Genomic DNA, 25,193 nt, shown 5'->3' with positions numbered 1-25,193 from the left:
TTCCTTCAGAGGCTCAGCCATACTGTAGCTGTGACTGTACCAGCTGAAGGGTACTGTTTTGGACTTGTTTTTCGAAGGAGACAGGTGGGTGGAGCCATTCCACAGACTGTAGCTTTGTTCCAAGCTCTAAGATGCGAATCCACATTTTATCACTGGTGACAATGTTTGACAAGAAATCAGTAGCAGCAGCAAATCAGTTTGGCACATGTGTTCTTTCTTTACTTTGTGCTCTTCAGTTACGCTTCAGGTAACCCAGCAGGCTCAAACTTTCGAAAACACCAACTAGGGTCTAGTGTGTAATCAGTAGCTACAGAGATGTCAAACTGAGCACTGAGTTGCTTGATTGTTATTCGCCAATCACCTTTAATAAGTGTGTCTGCATTTTACATCGCAGGCATCACAGCTGCATGTGGCCAGCCTGCATGTGGGAGACGAGATGGACCAACGACAGATGCTTCGCAAAGTGGATACCTTGCTTTTATTCACAGTCCGGTGTCTAGACATTATGTGAACACTTGTGAATATTTGTGATGATCTGGTTTTCTGCCAAAAGAAATTTAATAACTGCTCATTGTTTAGAACATACCTGCGTTGCAGATGCCATTTTGAAGACTGGTTATAGGCCAGTCAGCTATTGGAAATTATTGAAAAGGCATGAGAAGATGTGGATATGTTTATGGGTGTCACAACAGAATTACAGTTTTTTAACTAAACTTTGCTGAGAAAAAAATTTGTTGAATTATTGAACATCCCTTGTACTATTCCTAGTGCTCAGAGCTGTTAATTCCTTACTGAGGGAGGAGAGAACATGTTTGAGAAGGAGGAGCAGGTCGTTCAGTCGTAGATTGAGATGGAGCCCCCTTTTATGAGGACGTGGGGAGACAAAGATGAAAAGACAGGTGGCAGAGGATGAGAGGCAAATAAATACCATTCAAAATATTATGAACACATTGCAAATTGAATTGCAAGTCAGCCGAGGAGATTTCATTGCTCTGAGGTGCTGCAAAAACCTTGATTTGTATGTAATATATCAAAGTCTGAGTTTAAACTGTATATTTTTTATCAAAAACTAGATTTGCTCCAGTAAAAATACATAGTTACAAGATTTGTAAAAATAGCTTGCAAAACAATGGAAAAACTACCAATAACAGTAAATCAGTTAAGGTCCATAAAATCTCTGGCAAGTGTGTCAGAGATGTACGACACATAAGTAGGAATACTGTATTTGTGCCACTTCCCCTTTTTGATGTTCTTAATGTCAACTGACACCTTTTGAACACTTTTTGATAACATGATTATTTGTTATACTTGTAAAATCCCTCTCCAGATTTCACGCCAAGTTTGCCTTCAGAAACAAGCTTGTTCAGCAGTGGAATTGGTTTGAATAATGGTTCATTTGGATATTTTTCATACCAGCCTGTGAACAAAACATTGCATGAAATATTAGCTACATACAGTATTTATTACAGCCAATACAACAATAAAATAATAGAATTACACATTTAACTTCATGGAAAGGCACTGCCATTGTCAAATAATTACTAGTTATTTGAAATGCTCATAGCCAAGAAAGAACTTTTCTTCTTTTCAACCTAAATTCTGAATTATTTCTGACTGAGTGCTGTGGAATTTACAGTTACAGCATTTCACAGATGTTGTGGAATGTTCGAATGTACTGGTGTGTTAACAACTAACATGCAGAAAAATTGGAAATGAGGAGAGCTGCCTTATATGCCAATTGACCTAATGGCATAGCTGCAAAAGGCTGACAGGAAGTCTGTTGAAAAGTGCAAATAATGGAAGTCTGTTGTTGACTGAAATCTGAGTACACCAGCAGACTGCACCTCAATGAAACCCAGTTACAGAAACTGAGCAGGGAATTATTTTAGTACTGGTACAACTGCGAATGCTTCTGTTTATGTCGATTCAGTCTGATGTTTTTCAATGAGGAGTGATTCTGAAATGATACCAAGTGACTATGGCGACACTCGTGATTGAAACTTACACATTACACAAATTCTCTCTGTATCACTAAGATTGTTTTTAACAAAAAAATTTTAAGAACTTTGTTAACCAATCTGGGTTATGTTGAGAATAACTGCAAATGGAGGTTAGCTTCTGAATTTATTTCAAGCAGGTCCACATTTTAAATAATCAGTAGTGTAGAAATAATGATTAGATTTAATTTTTAATTTAGAATCCAGTGCCGAATGCAGGTAATGCCTTGAATGTCAAAGAAATAAGATTGGCAGCAGAAACTATTTAGTCAGTTTTGAAATCAGAATGACTTCTAATATTCAGGGCAAAGGAATGTATATTTGAATCAAATGTGTTAAAGAAAAATAGATATGTACAAACACAATATGTTCTTAAATGCATGTTGGTGGTGGTGGTGGTGCCCAATCAAGTAAAATTTCAGATTATGATGAAAGAATGAAATTGTTTTACTATTCCTGTGTCACAGGTGATCTTAATTGCCCAAACATCTCTATTCATTTTACGTGCCTACCATTTTGTTAAATGCAAGCAGCTAAAAAACTGTGCTCTGTCTGAATAAGATGCACATTTTAACATATCTTTCTAGTAAATGAAACCTGTCTGATCGTGTTTAGTTCTTCCTTTTGCAGTTTCCAATAAAAAACTTACTTCCCCTTTAGCAAAAAGTGAAAGGGAATACTAATTTCAATAAAATCTATACTAAAAGACTGAGAAACAAAGCATGAAGTTACACTCTGATATATTGAAGAATATGTACATCAATGCTGCAGATTCTGTTATACCTCTTCAGAATAATGGAAATTGAAAATACAACTTTCAGCAGCCCAAGAAAATTATCAGATCTCTAATTGGGGAAAATGAACTTGAACAACAAGTGGAAGAACTACACAGGCCAAGTTTGAAAGTAGGTCAGAGAATTATGATAATAAGTAAAATACAGAATGTAACAACATATCAAAAATGAACTGTACTAACTAACAATTAAGTCTTAGAACCTGTTGTATTTTTTTACATTTATAATGTGAAAATCATTAAAACAACTGAGGCTTGTTCAGCAAACAAAAGGAAGATAAATGTTGGGAATTACTGGAAGACAATGGAAAACAAACAAATCAATTAAACTAGAGTGAAATGCATAATTATCGCTGTACTGAAAATGAAATGAGAGTAAGTGGAAAATGCTGTCAGGCAAATGAGTAGGTGATGAACCAATGAAGTTACCTGCTGAATTCTCAGAGATACGAAAAGACTGAAATGACAGCTTAATGGAAGGTGGGTTGATGAAATTAGGAAACATGCAGGACTAACACGGATGTTTAAGTTCATATAGAAAAGTCTACATGGGCATTTATCCAGCAGTGGGTGTCAAATGAACAATGATGATCACAATGACAACAGTCTATGACACACTGTAGACACAATATACACGTACCATCGAGTATAAATTTGTTGGTATCTAGTCCAACATAATCAGCAAGCTCAAATGGCCCCATCGGATAGCCAGCTCCTAACTTCATGGCAGTATCGATGTCCCTTGGAGATGCATCACCTGGAACAACATTTATTTTATATATTAAAAATAGCACTGCGTATTTCATCATATAGGGTTAAGTACCAATTTGTAATGGTCCTTACAAGGCAAATGACATTTGTACTGTAAACAAACTGTTGTAACATTTATGTTCACAAAAAATAGAGTACTTAATTAATTCAAGATGCATATGTAACTGTCATATTGAATCTTCTAGTTATATGGTAACATTATATCCTGTACTGGTATTCATAATTATGGTACCAAGATGATCAACTAATTTTAGACCAATTCCACAACCTGTAAAATATTAAGCAACATTTCCATTTAGTTCATTTTTCCAAGGGAATAGACTGCTAGATCCACTTTGAAATTACAGCTTAGGTAGTTTCAAATCACTTTTTCTACTACCGGACTCTCGTTACTAGAAGATACTATGCAAAGAAGCGGCCAGTTCATATATTTGTAGCGACATTGCAAAAAAGAGAGAAGGAGAGAAGTAATCACAGACCATCCGAGGTGTTCTGCATTAAATATGTAGTAATTGATAGACTCTAGTCTGCATTTAATATTTCATAATATTCTCAATCTATATCTGTCACATTATTATTACTTTAACATCAGTTTCATTAGAGTTCTTATCATATATAACTATAATGTTGCTGCCACATAAGCCTATTGTGACAGAGCTGGGGCACATATGCAGACTTGTGTACTGGAGACATTGCTCAAAAGTTGGAGAAAGCTGCCTGAATATTGAATATGATATAGAAGAGGGTAGGCAGCGATGTCAGACACATTTAGAAGAAAATAATTTGTAGTAGAGAAGGTAAAAAGCTGATGTGATACTACCATGCAAATCACAGCCTTAGTCACCGATGGGCAGCAGTTAGCTTGGGCGCACGAACCAGGCACCTGCTATGGAGCTCCATATGCAGCAATGTTCACTGATGAGAAATTGTTTGTAGCCCCTTGGTTCATCTGGTCTGTCAATCGCTCAACAGCTGCACGTCTGTTTGTCACATACACATCTCTGCAGCCATCGTTCACTCCTGTCATCCATGGCCCCTGCTGCACCACAGCTGCCTTGGTGCAGGATTTGGATAGTGCCATTTTGCTGTGCACAGTATACTTTAACTACAGCAGCACACAAACAGGTTATAAACTTAGCCATTTGCAAATGCCTCCACCCTTGGTCCTAAAGCCATTGATCATGTTCTTTTGGATGTCAGATTGATCACACCATTTCTTTGTTATGACAGTGGCACTGTTTTTGCATCCCCCCAACAACTTTATATAGCCTCCATTGCTAGTGCTGCCACCTGCAGTATGTGAGTGGTTACTGCACGCTGACATCGAACATAGGCAGTGGTCACATTAATGTGACTGGACCATGTATATTCATCAGGGCAGATATAAAACTTCATAAAAGTACAAAATATCCAACAAACACATAAATTTACAAGAAACAGAAATTCTCATATCATCTTATGTAAATGTTGCAACTTGACAGTTAAAGCAGTTTGCAGTGTCAGAGGTTGTTAACACAAACTGTTTTCATAGTTTTCAACAAACTTAGCTTGTTCACATGATATTCATTATTAAGTGACTATTTGGATCTTTTTAAGATTCTGGAGCTTGTAACCTAAGAAGGCCAATAAAGAAAGCCATAAACCTATACAAATAAAAGCTGCCTATTGAAGCACCATCACAATTATCAAGAGGAATATTGAAAACAATATGAAAATGAGAAAGCTGCTTCTTGAACAGTTTACTTTTCACCATATGGTCTCCTTGTTACATCAACATTTACATGACTACTTCGCCATTCACACTTAAGTGCATGTCAGAGGGTTAACAGAAATACTTTCAGACTGTTTCTCTACCATTCCACTCTCAAACAGCTCTTGGGAAAAATGAACATCTAAATCTTTTCGAGTTCCGATTCCTTTTATGGTATTATGATGGTCATTTTCTGCATTCAGAGGATAAAGTTGATGGTAGAAATTTCATGAAAAGATCTTGCCACAGCAAAAAATACCTTTTTTTTAATGATTGCCAACCCAACTTGCAGGTATTTTCATGATGTTCTCTCTGTTTCACAACAATACAAAACAAGCTGCATTTCTTTGAACTTTTTCTATGTCTTCCATCACTCCTATTTGGTAAGGATCTCAGACTGTGCAGCAGTACTCCAGAAGAGGACATGTAAGCACTATGTAGGCAGTCTCTTTAGTAGATCTGTTGCATCTTCTAATTGTCCTGTCACTACAATGCAGTCTTTGGCTCACCTTCTCCACAACAGTTTCTATGTGATAGTTTAAGTTGTTCATGATTGTATTCCTTAGATATTTAGTTGAAATGACAACTTTTAAATTTGTGCAGCTTATCATGTAACCAAAATTTAACACATGCCTATCAGCACTCATTTGGGGTCCTGACACTTTTCATTGTTCAGGGTAATTTGCCACTTTTTGTGCCAACGCAGGTACCATGTCTCTAACATTTTGCAATTGGTTTTGATCTTTTGATGGCTCTATTAGATGGTAAATGACAGCATTATCTGCAACCAATGTAAGAGGGCTGCTCAGATTGTCTCCTAAATCATTTATATAGATTAAGAACAGCAGAGGGCCTTTAACACTCTCTTGGGAAACACCGGAGATTGCTAGTTAAACAAACTAATTTCCTCTCGACGTTGGAAATAGCAGCACTTTGTCAACTCTTATTCAGCTATGACAGTCAATAGATCTTCTGCAAAAGTCTTTTGCTCTAATCATAAAATAATTCTGTCGAAACACTTATTGTGAAGGCTAGGAGAGCCTACTTAGTACTTGCACAATTTATAATTAACTTCCAGACTTCAGGTATAACACAGCAACATACAAAAGTGTTACTGGTCTGCCTTTGGGTGCTTAGCCCAGTTTCTGATTTCATTTTAAGACACAGTATTTTGATGACAGATTTGATCCTCATCTTTACGTGCTGAGAACCGTGGCATTACACATACTTGCTGCCTCAGCTCTAACCAAACTATGAAGAATTGTTGGTACCACACCACTACTTATAACAGAGTTCAGCTCCTGGTACCCACTGAGCCCTTAAATGCTCATTTGTTTTCCGGGTGCACACTGTTATTCCATGAAATGCAAATTCTCTCAGCATTTTATTAGCTCTCGTGGATGAAGTGGCTGGGGATATATCTTAACAAATTGAGTGTCTGCCTCCAAGCCTTGTTTAAACTGAAATCCTTTTTTTCTTTGTACCTTTTATTGGGTTTTGGTTTTTATTTATCTGTATTTTGATAGGATCTTTAATTACACTGTCCCAGGGTAAGACGATTTGGGTGTTTAGTGTAGCTTTGGACATGTATTTCAAAATTCAGTAGTAATAGGTAGTGTTTGATCTGTGAAGGAGAAATCCCAACCTGTGCCACGAGGAGGTTGTCATAGAGGCACGAGTCCGATCATGCAGTGGTTCACCTGGTTCAGGAGTGTAAAGCCAATGGTGCAACTAATTTATAAGCTGAACCCATAGTCTGCTTGAGATAGACAATGGCTCCATAAAAGTGCAAGAAAGTGGAGCAGTCCACTCTCCAAGAGGTGAGACTGAGGCAGTGGAATGTGTCTGCTTGCACCCCGCACTTCTTATTAAGTTGATGATGTCGTAGCCTCATCAAATAAGAATCCCAAAAAGAGACATGACTATCACATTGTGCAGGTCATTCTGAAAGTACATTTCTGGGTGTGTATGAATAGTTCATCAACAGAAATGTGTAACATGTTTTATAACACTTTTTGCCAAGGGAAAAGTGAAAACCATGGGAGAGGCCCAGGAGAGTGTTTTCTCTGCAGCTTGCATTCAGCAACACATGTGACTGAAGAACAGTTGTAAATATAAAAGTCACTGACATATAGGAACAATGAGTCTACAGGCCCCACAGCCTCTAGGTGCCCACCTTTTTCAGGTAAAGTGTCACACACAAAACAGATCCCTGTGGAATTGTACTCTTCTTCTGTGGATGATAGGTACTGTATGATTTGCTGGCAAAAACAAAACAGCCTAAGAGACAGTAAATTCCAGATGTATATTGAGAGGGGCCCACTGAAACCCAAACTATACAATGCGATAAGGACGCCATAAGCCTTTCTTTAGTCAAGGAGAATGGCAATCAGGTGTCAGCGGCAGGCAAAAGCCATCATTATAGCCAACTCCACATGGACTAAGTTATCAGCTGTAGACCAGTGCTCCAAAAATCCAAATTGGGTCTTGAATAAAAGGCCCCCACCTCAAGAGACCAACACAATTGCCAATTCACCATTTGTTTGAGCAACTCTAATAGAATATTTGTGGGGCTGGTATGTCTGTAGCTATCCAATTCATGTAGGTTTTTACCGTTTTCAGTACTGGGACAATCATGCTTTCCCTTCCCTGGGTTGGGAGATCTCCCTCACATCAGATACAATTGAATACCAGAAGAATGTGGTGTTGGTAATCCATGGATACATGTTGCAGTTTGATTGTGGATTCTTTTAGGTCCCAGTGCTATGTACTGGCCAAGGGCCAGAGTACTGAGGAGTTCTCATTCACTGAAGAGAGCATAATAAGGTTTAATGTGATGCATAGTGAAGGGCAGCCAGTTACAGTCTACCCATGTGTGTAAGCAGAATGTGGCAGGGTAACTGTCATACTATGAATATTACTGTCTAAAATGATGCCAGAAACACTGGTTGCTAATGGGCACATGTAGATGAAACTTGGCCCATCTATGAAGAAGAGGTATGGGTTCCAGTGGAACCAACGTATCTTTCCTAACATTCCTTCTTTTGCCGTTTTATGAGATAGCACATTTGAATGTGGAGCACTGTAAAGACTGTGATATTTTCCTTTTATGGGTAGTACTTATGCATTTGTCAACCTGTGATCTTTTCCTGCTTTGACAATTTGCTGTGTTCACCATGAGACAAGTTCCCAAGTTAAAGAGGATTATTACTCCCACTGATGTTACTGTTTTGGTAATTGTATCCTGCAGTATGTCAGCAATATTCCATTGTGAAGTAGCATAGGATGGTGGAGGAGGGCTGAAAACATGCCAGTCAGCTTTCTTGAGGACCAACCATGGTGGGCACTGTCGAGTAATGGTTTGGGAGAGACATGACAGTCAGGAAATGATCACAGTCACAGAGGTCACTGAGTACTCTCCACTGAATTGACGAAGAAGATTGGAGCCACAGATAGAAAGATTAATGGCTGAAGATGTACCATGCACCACACTAAAATGAATTGGGCTGCCGCTGTTCAATAAACAAAGGTCAAGATCTTTCATAACTTGTTCAATTAGATTGCCCCAGTTGGAATTTTTTAAGGTTGCCCCACAATGGGTTGTGGGAACTGATATCACCAAGGAGGAGGAGGAAAGGCAGATTTCCTTCTTTTTATCTTTATTCTCTATACAGAATTGTTTATCTGGAGGAGGTGGCAAGCTAACTGTTCTGTTGCCCATAGCTCATGCCTCTATTGACTACTGAGTTACGTCGGGCCACAAGGCTGAGAAGACCCAGAGGAAGGTAACCATGTGCTGGGTAAAGGTGGGTTGGGGGGCAGTGGGATTGCTGGTTTATTAGAACTATTTTCCGTCAGGGAGTGGGAACTAAGGTCCCAGATACAGGTGCAGTGGGAAAACAGGGGCACGACATTTTTGCTCCTCATGAGTCGATGTGTTCAGGTGGCCACCAAGGCCCAACATTGGTGAAAATGTGGACATCTTCACCACTGCTATAGATGATCACCAGGCTGTGTGGGGCGGCTGGTGGAATTTAATGTTGTTATATTTAAAATGTAGAATGTAATGTAGAAACACTGCATTTCCGGCCGATGCACCAATTGTGGGGCGGCTGGTGGAATAAATTGTTATTATTTATGTGTTGTTTGTAATGCAATGTAGAAAAGATGCATTTCCCGGCCGAAGCACCATTCGTGGGGCGGCGGGTGGAGTGATGTAGTTAATAATATTTTGTGTTTGTAATGTAGAAAAGATGCATTTCCCGGCCGATTAACCATATGTGGGGCGGCGGATGGAATTAATTGTTATATAAATGTTCCTATTATTTATGCTGTCTTTTGCCGTTCTCAACACTGGCTCTCTAACTACAATATTGGCAACCAGAAAGTGATTAGAAAAACGTGAAGCCTGTAATTAGAATTCCTAGTGTCCACTTCATCTGAGAAATACACTTATAGCTACAGCTTATAGCTCTGAGGAATTAGAAGATTGTCTGGGATTCATAATCAAAAACGATCCTGTAAAAATGTTCGCTATATTCTGAAAGTCACAGATAACAGAGCAGTTCAGAGTCTAATGCACTGATACAACTATAATTGTTCAAATTAAATGTTTAACTGAATGCTCGCCATAATTTGATGATAATGTTCATCAAACGCCACGCTAAATAATGGTAGAATGTCTGTCCCATGACAGCACGTGAAAATACAACATACGCAAACTGAAGATAGATTATTAAAGTTATCCCAGAATTAACACTTCACTCGAAAATGATTTCATGGTTACGCGTATCCCGAGTAACTTATTACGGCATCCGAGGCTGTTTATAGCAATGATACCGACGCGACTCCCGGCACAGAAGCTGTGCTAAGCTGCGTCTGGAGAGAACTGGGGCCTTTTCCTCACGCAGCGTTCTTATATATAAAGCCGCGGTGCGGACGGCTAAGCGAACGCCTGATCAAATCCGCTCTCCCGATTAGCCGCTGGGCTAGTGCTGCACCACTTCAAGTTATTGAATAAATCATCGCTTCCTTTGCTGATGGCCCATGAAGCTCTCAATTTAAATGTGCATTCAGCACACAAGTAAGTAATCATAATAAAAGTCTGACATGGCTAAGTTAAATATTTTGGGCGAGAGAATTAATTTATTTACACTACACGCAGTAGACGAGCTCTGAACTTCTCCTTTGGAGATAGGCTATCGCTATAGTTTTATAGTTATTCAATTGAAACTTCTCACATCTTTATCTCCCTTCTACTTAAATTTAAACATCCTAGCCTTATTTATTAGCCTACTTAATCTATCTTGCTTCCTTAATTTCTAAGACAAAAACCAGAAAATCATGAATTTCAACTAAAATTTTAATTTGTGAGATCCAGAATACTGTTTCTACTAAATTATTATGAAAAGAGAATCTAAATATAAATTTTTAAGTTTCTAGCTCTTTTCTGTTGCGCCAATGATTTTTACAGAAAAACGTCCAAATTTCGAAAATGGTTAAAGTTATTGAACTGACATTCAACACATATTGATTTAGTATTATTCCTGACATGCTAGAAACGTTTCAGGTTATTTACTTGATTTTTAAAGTATTGCGCAACATTTATGACGTCAGAGCTAGTTACAGCGGACTAGGCTGGCACACAATGGAAAGACTGATGAGGATTTTATAAGCGTGAGTAGGCTCTTCCCTACAGCTGGTATTCTGTGCAGCACAAAATTTCATCTGCGGGATGGGATCTGTTCACTTGAAAAACAATGGATAATGTGCACTGACCTGAAAGTCAACTGTGTCAAACTGCAAAACTAGTGCACTGCATTTGCACTAACATATATCCACAGGGGTAAGTGCACAAGAAGAAATGATAGTTACACTCCTTCACATTTTTTTCTCAACAAATAACTGTTAAGGTGTGTAGAAGAGCGTACATAGCTTACTATGCTCATTTGGCACCTCCTATGGAGTGGCTACGGCATGGTGTATTTCATCTTAAAGGAACCTGAAATCTTTTATCTTATCTTGTACTCTGTTACTTGTATCCACTTTTTGCTGCCCTGAATGGTATCTCTTTTTGCTGTCTTGATCATCATCATTACCATCATATACCCTAACAATGTTGATGAACTCCTCCCTTGTCACATGCCCCTTGCCTATCTGTCTCCCCTAGCTGTCTTCCTTGTCTTCCCTCACCTATTTTTATTTCCACTGCAGAGGACATTTCAAATTATTAAATGTGTGTGTGTATATCATGTAGGAAAAAAATATAAACCTATCAACCCAAAGGTTGATTTGAACACTATTGTGCTACTGGAGCGGTAGGCCATCGCCAGAGGTCTGTGTTGACATGTAAAATGCTATCCATTCTGCACATACAAGACCCTTATCTGCATCTGCATATACAACTTCCATATCCACAGGTATTTTAAGGTAGCCATGACAAAAAATCTCTTCAGTCTTGTCAGTGAAGTTATTTTACCTTCTGAAGTTGCATGCGAAAATGGATTTTTCGTGACAGTGCAGTTTCGCTGTAGTTCATTCTTATTGTTGATATCTCTCGAGTTGTGCTCCAGCATAGTATTGAGTATGTGCGCTGACCGTGGGAGTTTTTATATCGAAGTGCTGCTACAATGTTTGGACTTCTCTTAGTAACAACACAACATTTTGCACATTGCTGAATAAATCAAATGACCATTATATCTTTTTCAGTCACGTTTAATATTACCTCCAAATTTGAAATCTCACTCATGAAATCTCAGCTGCACAACATTCGAACTTCAAGTTATCCTTCTTCACTTTTAATGTAATGTGCAGTCACTCCAATCTAGTTTATTTTACAACATAAATCACTCAAAACATTAACTTTTAGTGCCCCTCCTACTTATCTGAAAATGGTCCTCACCTCTCTAGAAACACCTTCATGTACATGATCAGTTGTTTCCTTTACATTTCTCAAAATGATAATTGCATGAGGTAGAAATTCCTTGGCACCCACTGCACTGCACTTGGGCCCACATCACTAAGGAACTGTGCCATCTTAAGAAATCCATTTCCACATGCAACTTTGAAAGACAAAATGGCTGTGCTGATGAGATTGGTGAATTCTTTTGTTGCAGCTACATTCAAATTCAGTAGGACTTCTAGAACTCGTACATCTCTTTTAGTTAAAAAAAGTAATGATACTTTTTCCAGACACATACACGCATTTTAACAAACTGGAAGTCCCAGTTTTGTGTCCAAATAAGAATACAATTTTTTTCGTGCAAAACAAACCACTATATCTTTGATTTTCTCATTGCTGTCGAAGTCATAAGCAAATTTCTTCCAACTTGACACTTCCAATTTGGCTTCTTGCAACAATGTGAAATCACCTTCTTTAACTTTACATGAAATGTGCATTTCATTAATTACTCTTACTAATGTTTACTCTGTCACATTCATTGCATGTTCACTCAGTCCTTGCAATTGTTAACTGAAGGCAGCAGAAACTTAGCAACATGCACTTCTTATGTAGCGAGTGGCCAGGGTTATCATCTGGGATGTTATTCACAGACTGCATGAAAACCACATGAAAAACAAGGTTGCTGGCAAAGCACAGTCACTAGGTGCAGATCCCTTGGTTGCAGCCAAAGCAGTAGTAGCAAGAAGGTAAGCACGGAAACAGACTTCAAGTTTCCAGCTAACATTACAACAGATGTTAGATGTCAATTCACGTGATCTCACTGAATTTTCTTATTATTAGAGAACTAATGGGCAGTCTGTTTTAATTGTAAAAAACAATTCAACAGCCAAGATCACAGAAAATATTTATTTATTTAAGACCACTGGTTTCAACAGACTTTGCTGTCATCTTCAGGTATTAAATTTTTTGTTGAAAACTTGTTCATTTTATGCTGCATCTCATCCATAAGACATCACATGGGTAAAAATCAGTACATTATATAAGGTTTGTAATCACTAAAATATTTCAAAACATAAAGAATCTTGTGCAAAAAGCCATGTCCGTACACATATTGCTCGCAGATGCTTGTTAAATCATACAAACACGGTACGCAGTGAACAGTGTGAATCCACTTTAAATGGCATATAAGCTACAAATGTCCAAAACTTCTGTAGGGCTACTGACATGCAACCACTGTTCTTGCAAAAGAGCTTCACCAGCAGTGCACGAGTGTTCACGGAGACAGTGATGCTGAGTGTAAACTGGGGAAAAGCCTTGTGCCACACATCTATTGCTGTGCATATTCTGACACTAACAGCACTATCTGTAGGTAAATTTTTTGTTGAATGTGTTTTGTTCCATGATGTTTCACCATGCATCACTATTATGTTGTTCAATACTGATGTTATTCTGGGCAGTGACACTCTTTCTAAAGCATCTTGAAACTGAAACTTTAATTATGGATGCTTTGTATATGACTCCACTCTTAGAAGTACAGTGCAGCAGCAACATGTGTTGATTTTGTGTTATACAACACCAAAAAAATTCCACATACACTATGTGATCAAAAGTATCCGGACACCCCCCAATTAGGTGCATTGTGCTGCCACCTACTGCTAGGTACTCCATATTAGAGACCTCAATAGTCATTAGAGATCGTGAGAGAGCAGAATGGGGCACTCCGCGGAACTCACAGACTTCAAACATGGTCTGGTGATTGGGTGTCATTTGTGTCATACGTCTGTACGCGAGATCCGGACACCCCCAAATTAGGTGCATTGTGCTGCCACCTACTGCTAGGTACTCCATATTAGAGACTTCAATAGTCATTAGAGATCATGAGAGAGCAGAAAGGGGCACTCCGCGGAACTCACATACTTCGAACGTGGTCAGGTGAATGAGTCTCACTTGTGTCATATGTCTGTACACAAGATTTCCACACTCTTAAACGTCCCCAGGTCCACTGTTTCCAATATGATAGTAAAGTGGAAATGTGAAGGGACACATACAGCACAAAAGTGTGCAGGCCGATCTCGTCTGTTGACAGACAGACCGCTGACAGTTGAAGAGGGTCGTAATAGGCAGACTTCTAACATGATCATCACACAGGAATTCCAAACTGCATCAGGATCCACTGTAGGTACTATGACAGTCAGGCGGAAGGTGAGAAAACTTGGATTTCATGGTCAAGTGGCTGCTCATAAGCCACACATCATGCTGGTAAATTCCAAACGACACCTCACTTGGTGTAAGGAGCATAAACAATCGACGATTGAACAGTGGAAAAATGTTGTGTGGAGTGACAAATCACAGTACAAATGTGGCGATCTGATGGCAGGGTCCGGATATGGCGAATGCCCGGTGAACGTCATCTGCCAGCATCTGTAGCGCCAACAGTAAAATTCGGAGGTGCTGGTGTTATTGTGTAGTTGTGTTTTTCATGGAGGGGCCTTGCACCACTTGTTGTTTTGTGTGGCACTATCACAGCACAGGCCTACATTGATGTTTTAAGCACCTTCATGCTTCCCACTGTTGAACGGCAATTCGAGGATGGCAACTGCATCTTTCAACAAGATTTAGCACCTGTTCATACTGCACGGCCTGTGGCACAATGGTTACACGACAATTGCAGACTTTGTGCCAGGCCTCACGAACCGACATCGATACCTCTTCTCAGTGCAACATTACGTGAAGAATGGGCTGCCATTCCCCAAGAAATCTTCCAGCACTTGACTGAATGTATGCCTGTGAGAGTGGAAGCTGTCATCAAGGCTAAGGATGGACCAACACCATATTGAAGTCCAGCATTACCAATGGAAGGTTCCACATACTTTTAAGTCCTTTTCAGCCAGGTGTCCAGATACTTTAAATCACATAATGTATCTAATTATGAAATACTCTCAGAAATCTGTTAAATACAAATTCATGGTTCTATAGTGAAAAACTGCATACCATATAATTATGTGTTAATCATTCAAAACTACTAATGACATGAGTAAAGTTAAAGTGACAGTGTATTTACTCAGAAATAATTTTATTTGCTACAACAGCAGAGCTTTCCAATTAATTACGAGGGGCATTTGAAAAGTCAGTGCAAAGTCCAAGAGATGGCACCACCGGCGTGTATCGAGGTCATGTTTAATTAGTAGCATCTTTGGAAAGAACGCACACCAAGTTTCAGCCATATTGGTCTATTTCTTTGTGTTTGGCATTGGTGTGAATCAAGGAAGTTGAGTGACTGTAAAAAAAATGGACGAAGAAGAATTTCGTGTGGTGATTAAACATTACTTTATGAATGGCAAAATGCCTAAGGAGACTAAAGAGAAGCTTGATAAACATTACGGTGACTCTGCACCTTCGATTAGAACGATTTGGAAGTGGCTTCAAAATTTTTGGAGTGGCCATATGGGCGCAAGTGATACTGAACGTTCTGGATGCCCTGTGGAGGTTATGACTCCAGGAATCATTGGTAATATCCATGATATGGTGATGGATGACAGAAGAGTTAAGGTGCGTGAGATTTCTAGTGCTGTGGGCATCTCGAATGAACGGGTACATACTATTTTGCATAAACATTTGGATATGAGAAAGCTATCCGCAAGATGGGTTCCGCAATTGCTTACGCTTGACCAAATACGGAATCGTGTGAAGTGTTGCAAGGATTGTTTTCAGCTGTTCAGGAAGAATCTGCAGGACTTTAAGCGCTGTTTTGTCACTGTGGACGAAACATGGATACATTACTATACTCCTGAGACAAGCAACAATCTAAACAATGGGTTACCAAGGGAGAATCTGCACTAGAAAAGGCGAAGACCAGTCCTTCGGCCGGAAAAATTATGGCGACTGGGATCCGCAAGGGATAATCCTCATCGGCTATCTGGAAAAGGGTAAAACTATTACAGGTGCATATTATTCATCATTATTGGACCATTTGAAAACCGAGCTGCAAGAAAAACGCTGCCGATTGGAGTGCAAAAAAGTCCTTTTCCATCACGACAATGCACCAGCACACACCTCAGCAGTTGAGGTTGAAAAATTAATGGAAGTAGGATTCCAGCTCATTTCACATCCCCCCTGTTCTCCAGACTTGGCTCCCTCGGACTGCTATTTGTTCCCAAATTTGAAGCAATGGCTGGCGGGACGAGGATTTTATTCAAACGCGGAGGTGATTGCAGCAGCTAATAGCTATTTTGCAGACATGATTCCTATTATTTGGAAGGGATCAACAAAATAGAACAGCATTTGACGTAGTGTATAAATCTAATAGGAGACTATGTCGAAAAATAAAAAAGGTTGACCCCAAACACATAAGTAGTTTTTATTTTTGACTTTTCAATTAGTTACCCTAATGAATCAGTGTGATTGGGAGAGTATATAATATGGACTTATGTCTGTAATCATTTGAAGTTGTCCGCCCCCGGTAGCTGAGTGGTCAGCGTGATATAATGTCAATCCTAAGGGCCCAGGTTTGATTCCCGGCTGGGTCGGAGATTTTCTCCACTCAAGGACTGGGTGTTGTGTTATCATCATCATAATCATCATCATCATCATCATCATTTCATCCCCATCGACGTGCAAGTCGCTGAAGTGGCGTTAAATCGAAAGACTTGCACCAGGCGAACGGTCTACCTGGCGGGAGGCCCTAGTCACATGACATTTCGTTTCATTTGAAGTTTTATTACAATACACAAAGCTATACCACAGCTTGCTACTTTTGCAACTGTAATTTCCCTCCTGTTAAATGAAAATATTGTTTGGTAGACAAAAGACACTTTGAGCTACTTATTGATAGAAAGTTATTGAAATCTTTGTAACCATAATCATTGTATTTAATTTGTTATCTCTTTTTACCAGTGTTGCTTACAGCAAACATCTTTCCATAAGTATAGTTCACATGAGATTGATTTTAACTGGTTTTGTCTATGTTTACTTTAAACCTCATACCAGTAGTAATTGTTTTACACAAAAGATGGAGGAAACTTACAAACAGAAGGTGGGAAACAATTATTGCAACCGATGATTTGCTGCAGTCCTCTTTGTGATGAACCGGTGATATAAACAACCTAAAATACATGACTTTTACAAGGGTGTGTGTGCTGATGTAATGTCTCCAAATTTTTATGTGAAATCTCTTACAGCTTTTTAAATAAAACAAACATTATTAACATTCTACATCTTTATTTTTGATGTCCACAAATTTATTTCTCAACATGGTCGCCCAGGTGACAAACAAATTTCTCCCAATGAAAGACAGGTTTCTTGACACCGTCACTGCAGAATGTTAGTCTTTAGTGATGGAGCCACAACCTCACCTCTGCTTACACCGCTTCATCACTGTCAAAGAGAAGTCGTTGAAGGTATTCTTTAAGTTCTGGAAACACTCCAAGCTCTGTCACGCATGTTGAGGTTAACACTACTGTTTCCTTCATTATGAGCATGAACAAACCAATGTTGCACATTACTGATATGATACAGTAATCACCAAACATAGCATCCATTTTTCAATGGATTTCAGTTAGAGGCATGCAAATCCATTAAAGCACACTGTTTCTCAGGAACCAACATAGTTACATTACACCCTGCCATGTTATACGCTACGATTTGGAGCCCTCTAGCAGCGGAGGATTGCGACTTGCATCAGTGAAGTGCGAAAGTCGACCGACTAATACACATGACGTATAATACTTCAGCTGATATTCAGTACAGAATAAAAAATTCAGAGGCATTACTTTTCAGCACACCCTCATTTTTGTTTACAGTGAAAATTTTCATTGTTGTGACAGTCCTTACTGCTTAAATACATCATAATTTTTTCTTGCAAAATAATTTCCAGTGCAAAAAATCTTATGCTGCTTCAAAGCAACAGTGGAGTTGACTGGAAATTCTACAATTCAGTGCCTTGCTTTACAAATCTATTGATAAAGGTGCTTTGAAATTTTGCTCTTCAGGCGTAAAATCATAAACTAAGCTGTTTTCAAACGTAGTTTCATTATGTCTGGCTTTATGAACAACAATGACCTAGAATTTACAATGAATTTACTTGATCAATGAATTCTGCGCTTGCATTGATGTCCTCGATAGTGACATACCAGATACTGAAGATGATGAAGAAACTGTTGAAATACAGAGGGGTCCAGAAAAATGTTGACACTCTTTGATAGTTAACATCTTTGGAAAGAATGACTGTTGCAATTTTGTGTAGTAGCACAGTCCATTGTTTTCCCAACAGATCGTAGCGTGCATTTTCCAGCAGATGACAGTTCAGCAATGAATAAGTAAGATTGTCATTTGAGTCATGTAAGCCCGTATTGAAGTGGTACTGGAAGTATGAAAACATTGTGGAGCCACAACAGCAATGGCATAACATGTTCAGAACTCAGTCACCAACATGTACAACTATTTATTGTATTCAAGATAAATTTGAAGCTGCCTTTTTTACTAGGGCTTCCCGTCGGGTAGACCGTTCGGTGGGTGCAAGTCTTTCGATTTGACACCTCTTCGGTGACTTGCGTGTCAATGGGGATGAAATAATAATGATTAGGACAACACAACACCCAGTCCCTGAGTGGAGAAAATCTCTGACCCAGCCAGGAATCGAACCCGGGCCCTTAGGATTGACAGTCTCTCGCGCTTACCACTCTGCTACCAGGGGCGGACATTTGAAGCTGATGGTACTGTTCAGGATATGCATACAAAAATGTCTGGCCACCCAGAAACATCAATGAGTCCAGCTTCCAGCGCTGCTGCATTGCAGCATTTTACAAGGCCACCTCAAAATTCTGTAAAGCAGGGTGCACATAAAAGTGGGATAACCCAACAAGTTTACAACGAATTCTGAAGGCTGCAAAGTGGAAAGTGTGCATTCCAAGACTGCTGCATTCTGTGAATGAGGACAACACGGATTGAAGGATGGAGTTCTGTGAGTGGTTTGAAGGCATGCTTCGTGAGAGGAACAGTTTGTAGGGATGGTTATCTGGTCTGAGGAAGTGCAATTCAAATTGAATGGTAGTGTGAACTGCCACAACAGCTTGTACTGGGCTCCTGAAAATCCTCACTTTCATGTGACTAACATGTTAATCTAAGTGTTAATGTGTGGTGTGATCTGTCAATACACAGTCTGATTGGCCCATTCTTCTTTGAAGGGACTGTAACTGGTGAGGTGTATCTTCATTTGCTGCAAACATCTGTTTTACCTGCCATCCAAGAGGTCTTTGGAAATGAAAAATTTTACAAACAACAAGATGGTGCTCTGCCTCACTAGCACGGAGATGTGAGAGTGTAATTGGATGAAAATCTACCTGGACAATGAATAGGTTGAAGAGGAGCTGTTGAGTGCACACCACGGTCTCCACACCTTACACCTCTTGACTTCTACCTATGGAGGGGTGGGGGTTTGAAAAGTGAAGTTTACCAACTGATGTCAGCTATACTGAACAAGCTACAAGAAACCATTGAGGTGTCCTGTGTGGCTATCACACTGGCAACACTGACAGCCATACAGTGGTCACCAGTTCAGTGACATCAACATTGTTTGGTTGCTAACGAGGGTCAATTTTGAATACATGAAATGATCTTTCCCCGTGCAGGAATTGTAATGGTATATCATATTGTTCCATTAATATCGACTATCAAAAGACTGTCTTCATTTTTCTGGACCTCTCTGTACATGAAATATCAAGCTCTTTGAGAAGCAGCCTTCATGAATTTTTCTCTCATAGTAGAAAAGGAGGAGGGGGCTGAAATTTTGCCACTTAGGGAGGAGCAAGAGACAGAATATGAAATTCCAAATGTACAAATCAGTAACAGAAGTAATAATATTGATAAAGTATGTGCACATAAGTGTAATTACATAACATAGATGTTGATTTATTTAGATTTCAGGATGATTTATTCAGGCATGATAATGTTATAGAATCTCAGCCAGAACCAGATGCAAGCAACCATGACACAATTGAAGAAGTGCTATCTAGACGTGAGCTACAGAAGTAGATGCAGCAAGTGAAACACAGATGTTAGCATACTGACTATAAATTTCAAAAAACTGGTTTTGTGGTTGAAGAGACAAGAATGGCAAGCATCACTTCCACCTCCAACAGTAGAGAAAATTATGCCTTTGCAGTATTATAAAGCATGTCTAAATGACAACGTATTTGAACTTATTGCTGAGCAATCCAACTTCCATGCTTTGTAGAAAGATTCAGTTTCTTTGCAAATAAACAACAATGAACTGGAACGGTTTGTTGATGTTTTACTGCACACAGGCATAATGAAAACGTCTACCATTCATTTAAACTGGTCAAATAACAGCAGATATCTGCCAATCACTGATACGACGAGCAGAAATCTGTTCTCCCATTCAATATGGTATTTTCACATGGCCAATAATCAACACTGCCTGACGCTATTAGTAATCAAAACAGACTCTTCAAGATTTGTCCATTTTTGTCTGTTTGTCTACATTGCAGTCATCACTGCACGTTGCAGTCAGTCCCCCAAGCTATCTTTTATGTGGGCTGGTGTCCCCGGCATGAGACAGGATTTTGAAATTTATGTTGGCAAAAACACCTGCAGTGACGGAGGGTTAGATTTGTCTGGGAATACTGTTTTGGCATTGATCAAAACATTGCCAGGGAAACAACATTTCAGAGTGCTTGCAGATAGTTTGTTTTCATCTATACCACTAGCAGTTGCTTTCAAAGAAAGGAGCATTGAATTCTGTGGCACAATCAGTACAGGTAGAATGGGAAAATGCTCTTTGAAAACAGATTGAGCCCAGAGCAACATGAAGATCCTATATTTATAACAAACATATGTGGGGGGCGGGGAATGTGGATCTTGCAGATGTGTTGGGGTGCAAAAATAACAGAGGTTGTAAGTGCCCATGTCACAATCTTAGAACACTAATAAGTAAACTAAGTTAAAAGCAACTATATGTTAATCTCACTCAGGGGAAGGAAAGATAGCTAAAAACAAAGACTTCCCTTGGAGGAGGGTCTGCAAAATACACCACAGAGAAAGCAAAGGCCCCGAACCAAAGATTATATTGCTATGACAGATAAAAGTAAAATGCAGTCAACAGCCCATGTGTCATTCGCCAAATCGGCTGATAACTCAGACAGCAAACATACATTGGAATGTAAGTGGTTAAAAAAAGGACATTCAGTTAGGAAATGGCGCACTGTCAACGGTTGATGACAATTAACACAAACTGGTGGGGGCTCACCACTTAACAAATGGCAATGGATAAAAAGACAGTGTTCAATAAGCAACCTAGCTAAACTGATCTCCTTGCAATGAGAGTGCGTTAGCCAAGCCACTGAGAGAGGTTTAATTCCTTGGAGCTTGTTCTTGTGAAGAGAACACCAGTGGGGTGTCAAAGTGACACCATCTGCTAACAGACGGCAACACGGAGATCATCAGAAGGAATGAAAGAGCTAGCAGGGCGAGGTAAGAGGACAGCAGCATCAGCAGCCTCATTTCCCGTCAGACTGACGTGACCGGGAACCCACATAAACATCACAGTGGCTCCCTCAACAGCAAGCAATTGGAAGCTTTCTTGAACCCGTTGCACTAAGGGATGGACTGTGTAACCAGAGGCTCTGAAGGGCATTGAGAGAATCAGAGCATATGACAATTGAAAAGCCTATGTTGCCAGATGTACTGCATGGCTTGATAAAGGGTGAAGAGCTCCGCTGTAAAAATGGAGCAGTGCTCTGGAAGCCAATACTGAAAATGGTCAGTGCCAATCACAAATGCACACCCAACACTATGATGACAGAGCCATCACTATACATGAAGATGCTACCTCTAAGTTGCATGGGAAGGTTGAGAAACTTACAACAATAGATCGAATCCAGAGTAACGTCCTTGGGAAGCCAATGAAGTTCAAGATGAACATGGACTGCCACACGAAGTCAAGGTAGTGAAGAGTTCACACCCACCTGGTATGTGGCAGACAGCATGAAGTTAAGTTGCTGGAGCAGTAGATGAAAGCCAACTCCAGGAGGTAACAGAAAAGAAGGCACACCCCATACTGGCAGTCAAGGGAGTAATTGAAAAAGAGGGCACAGGATGGGTGCCAAACATATACCATGATGGGAGAGCATGTTAAGGTGGCATAAGAAGGATGGATGTGCAGATGCATAAATGAAATGCCCATAGTCTAGTTTCGAATGGACAAGGGATTGGTACAAACAGAAGAGGCTGGTCCAATCCACAAACAGAAGAGGCTGGTCCAATCCACTCCCCAGGAAGTACTGCTGAGGACATGTAGGACATTGAGGGACCAGGTACAGCAGGCGGCCAGGTAAGAAATGCAGGAGGACCAATAAAGTTTCCTATCAAGCATGCCCCAGGAATTTCATAGTTTTAGCGAATGGAAGATGTAAAGACGGCAGAAAAAACCCAATGTTCCGCTAGAAATTCAAACAAACGGTTTTGTAAGAGGAAAAGTGAAAGCCATTGTCAATGCTCCATGGGTAAAGGCAATCAAGGCATTGCTGAAGATGCCATTCCAGGAGACAAGTCAATGGAGAATTGCAATAGATGGCGAAGTCGGTGATGAAAAGGGGGCGGGAAACTGCCTTGTAGGAGACAGTCCATAATAGTGTTAATGGTTACAGCAATGAGGACAATGCTCAGGACAGTCTTCAGGCACCCCATTCTCCTGGTAAAAGGTATCCGACAAGGCCAAACCCACACGTACCTTGAAAACTATGTCTTTTAAAAATTCCTGAAGGAAATAGGTCAGCTGGCCTCGGAAGCCTCCGTGTATAGAATACGGAGGATACCTGTCCTCCAGCAGGTGTTGTAGGCTTCCTCCAAATTATAAAACATGGCCACAGTCTGGTATTTCCTCAGAAAGCCATTCATGACCAGGGTTGACAAAATGATGACATGGTCTACTGCAGAACAGCGTGCTTGAAATCCACATTGCGCAGAGGCTAGTAACAAATCATATTTTCCATCACCTTTCAAACACAGCTGGTGAGACAAATGGGGTGATAGCTAGAAGGAAGGTGTTTGTCCTTACTGGAATTAGGTATGAGTATGACAGTAGTATCACACCAGCATCTGAGACATGTGCCATCTCTCCAAATGTGATTGTATGTATGAAGGAGAAAGTGCTTGCCTGCAAGAGGAAGGTCCAGTAGCAGGGCAGAAGATCAGGATGAGGTGAGAGAATGGTCTAGCTCCCTCACATTATAGACAGTATTGTAGCATTCACAATTCTGAGAGGAGAAGGATGTCATCCATGCCACCTCCAATTGTTTCCTTGTGATACTGGGTGGAGATCGAAATCTCTGCAAACAGTGACCAAAAGTGTTGGAGATAGCAATAGCGTCCACAATGACATCATCTGCTATGGTAAGACCAGAGATCGACAAATGGACCCTGGTTCCAGAGAGCTTAAGGGGTTGCCCCACACGATGGAAGAGGGAGTGAAACTGTTAAAAGAACTAGTAAATGAAAAATGGTAGGCAGTGTGCACTGGTGAACTGGTGGTTGGCCGGATAATATAACGCGGTGACACTGTTGAAGAGGATCTCCAATTCGGAGAAGGAGAAGACTGTTTGCCTTCATTTGATTTCTGAGAGCTTTTATGGTTGGCTGATGAAGTCTCAGATGTTTGTTGGCTGGAGCAATGCAGAAAGTCTTCGTGGGAGTATTCCTTTTGTCCTTTCCGCTCTGCTGGTTGTGTAGCAGTTGATTTTTCCACCAGAGACGAAGAATTTGGTGGCTTGTTCTGCAGCTGTAGGAGGAGATGGGGATGCTAGCATGATGTTGGGCAACTTCACATCTGCAATACTGAATTGGAGGTCACAAGTCTGCATGGCCATGTCCTTCATGAAGCGAGGCATAGCAAGAATGATACTATAAATGCCAGATGGTAAAATGCAGGGCTTTTGACCAGTCAACAACTTGTGAGCTACAGGGTAGGGTACTTTTTCCTTCATCCCGATCTCCTGGATGGCCCACTCATCGAGATTACAGGACACTCATGGGACGAGGTGGCATGGTCACCATTACAGCTGATACAGTAGGGGGAGGGAGGCGGACAATTGCCCTCGTGAGCATCTCAACCGAAAGCAAAATATTTGGCTGTTTAACTGTAGCAAAGGACTGACCTCCTTCGGTATGTGGGAGCAAGAGGAACCGAATTGCAGATGGGAGAGTTTTTGAATCCTTAGCCTCATTCCATTTACATGTAGCAGACATAGACACAGACGGTGATTAGATTATTGCAAAAAAATCTCCCCTGATAGCCAACATCTCCGATGGTGTGCTCCTTCCAACTGGGACCCACCTTAGAGGGGGAGCTTACCCACCTTAAGTGACTGTTCACACCTTAGATTACACCTCCTTTACTTCTGACACAAGGACCAGTTGGCAAAAGAGAAGATAACAGCTCAGGCAATCACTTCTCCCTGGACCTGGTCTGTGTCCGGGAGTACGTGCAAACCATACCTGTCAATCCGGCGCTGGGAATTATGCATTACCAGTCATCTGTTATGCGTCAAACACGTGGGCTGACCTTCAGGAGCACACAGGGAGTAAGAAGAAACAAAGAGAAACCAAGAAACAGGTAAGGGACAGTTTAGATGCCGAGCTACTGAAACTTCGGAACACATTATCGAAACAATCCAAGACATGTTCCCCAAGGGAGGGGAGAAAGAATAGCAGGAGGATAGACCTGGAGCACAGAAAGAAAAGAGGTGCTGTAAAGGCTGAGCCCCTTGGTAGCCAAGTGCGAACTCACCACAGAGTGGTGAGACCCCCAGGAGAGTACATACCCATTGTCTACTGTGTCTGCCTGTAACCATTGTCGGTGGATGGCTACTCCATTGATGCCATATGATCTAATGTGGGGAAACTACAAAGATTCCACTCATGCAGCCTAAAGCTAGTATTGTATGTCTATTGCATGTGGGGAAGTCGAGG

At 40.3% G+C, this 25,193-nt stretch overlaps 1 protein-coding gene across 1 annotated transcript in view; it reads right to left on the bottom strand.

The window, feature by feature from the left end:
* Positions 1–1,038: 1,038 nt before the first annotated feature.
* The window catches only part of LOC124775096 (hydroxyacyl-coenzyme A dehydrogenase, mitochondrial-like), a 49,013-nt gene continuing 24,858 nt past the window's right edge, over positions 1,039–25,193 (bottom strand). Inside the window, exons 6-7 of the mRNA XM_047249912.1 lie at positions 3,431–3,547; positions 1,039–1,417 (exon numbers count right to left, since the gene is read on the bottom strand). Coding sequence (XP_047105868.1) covers positions 1,296–1,417; positions 3,431–3,547 — 239 coding nt within the window. The 3' untranslated portion in view covers positions 1,039–1,295. The remainder of the gene's footprint in view (positions 1,418–3,430; positions 3,548–25,193) is intronic.

This window comes from Schistocerca piceifrons, chromosome 2 (assembly GCF_021461385.2).
Source record: "Schistocerca piceifrons isolate TAMUIC-IGC-003096 chromosome 2, iqSchPice1.1, whole genome shotgun sequence".
Classification (NCBI taxonomy): Eukaryota; Metazoa; Arthropoda; class Insecta; order Orthoptera; family Acrididae; genus Schistocerca; species Schistocerca piceifrons.
The sequence above is the reverse complement of the archived record's forward strand: the minus strand, read 5'-3'. Positions and strand labels throughout refer to the sequence as shown.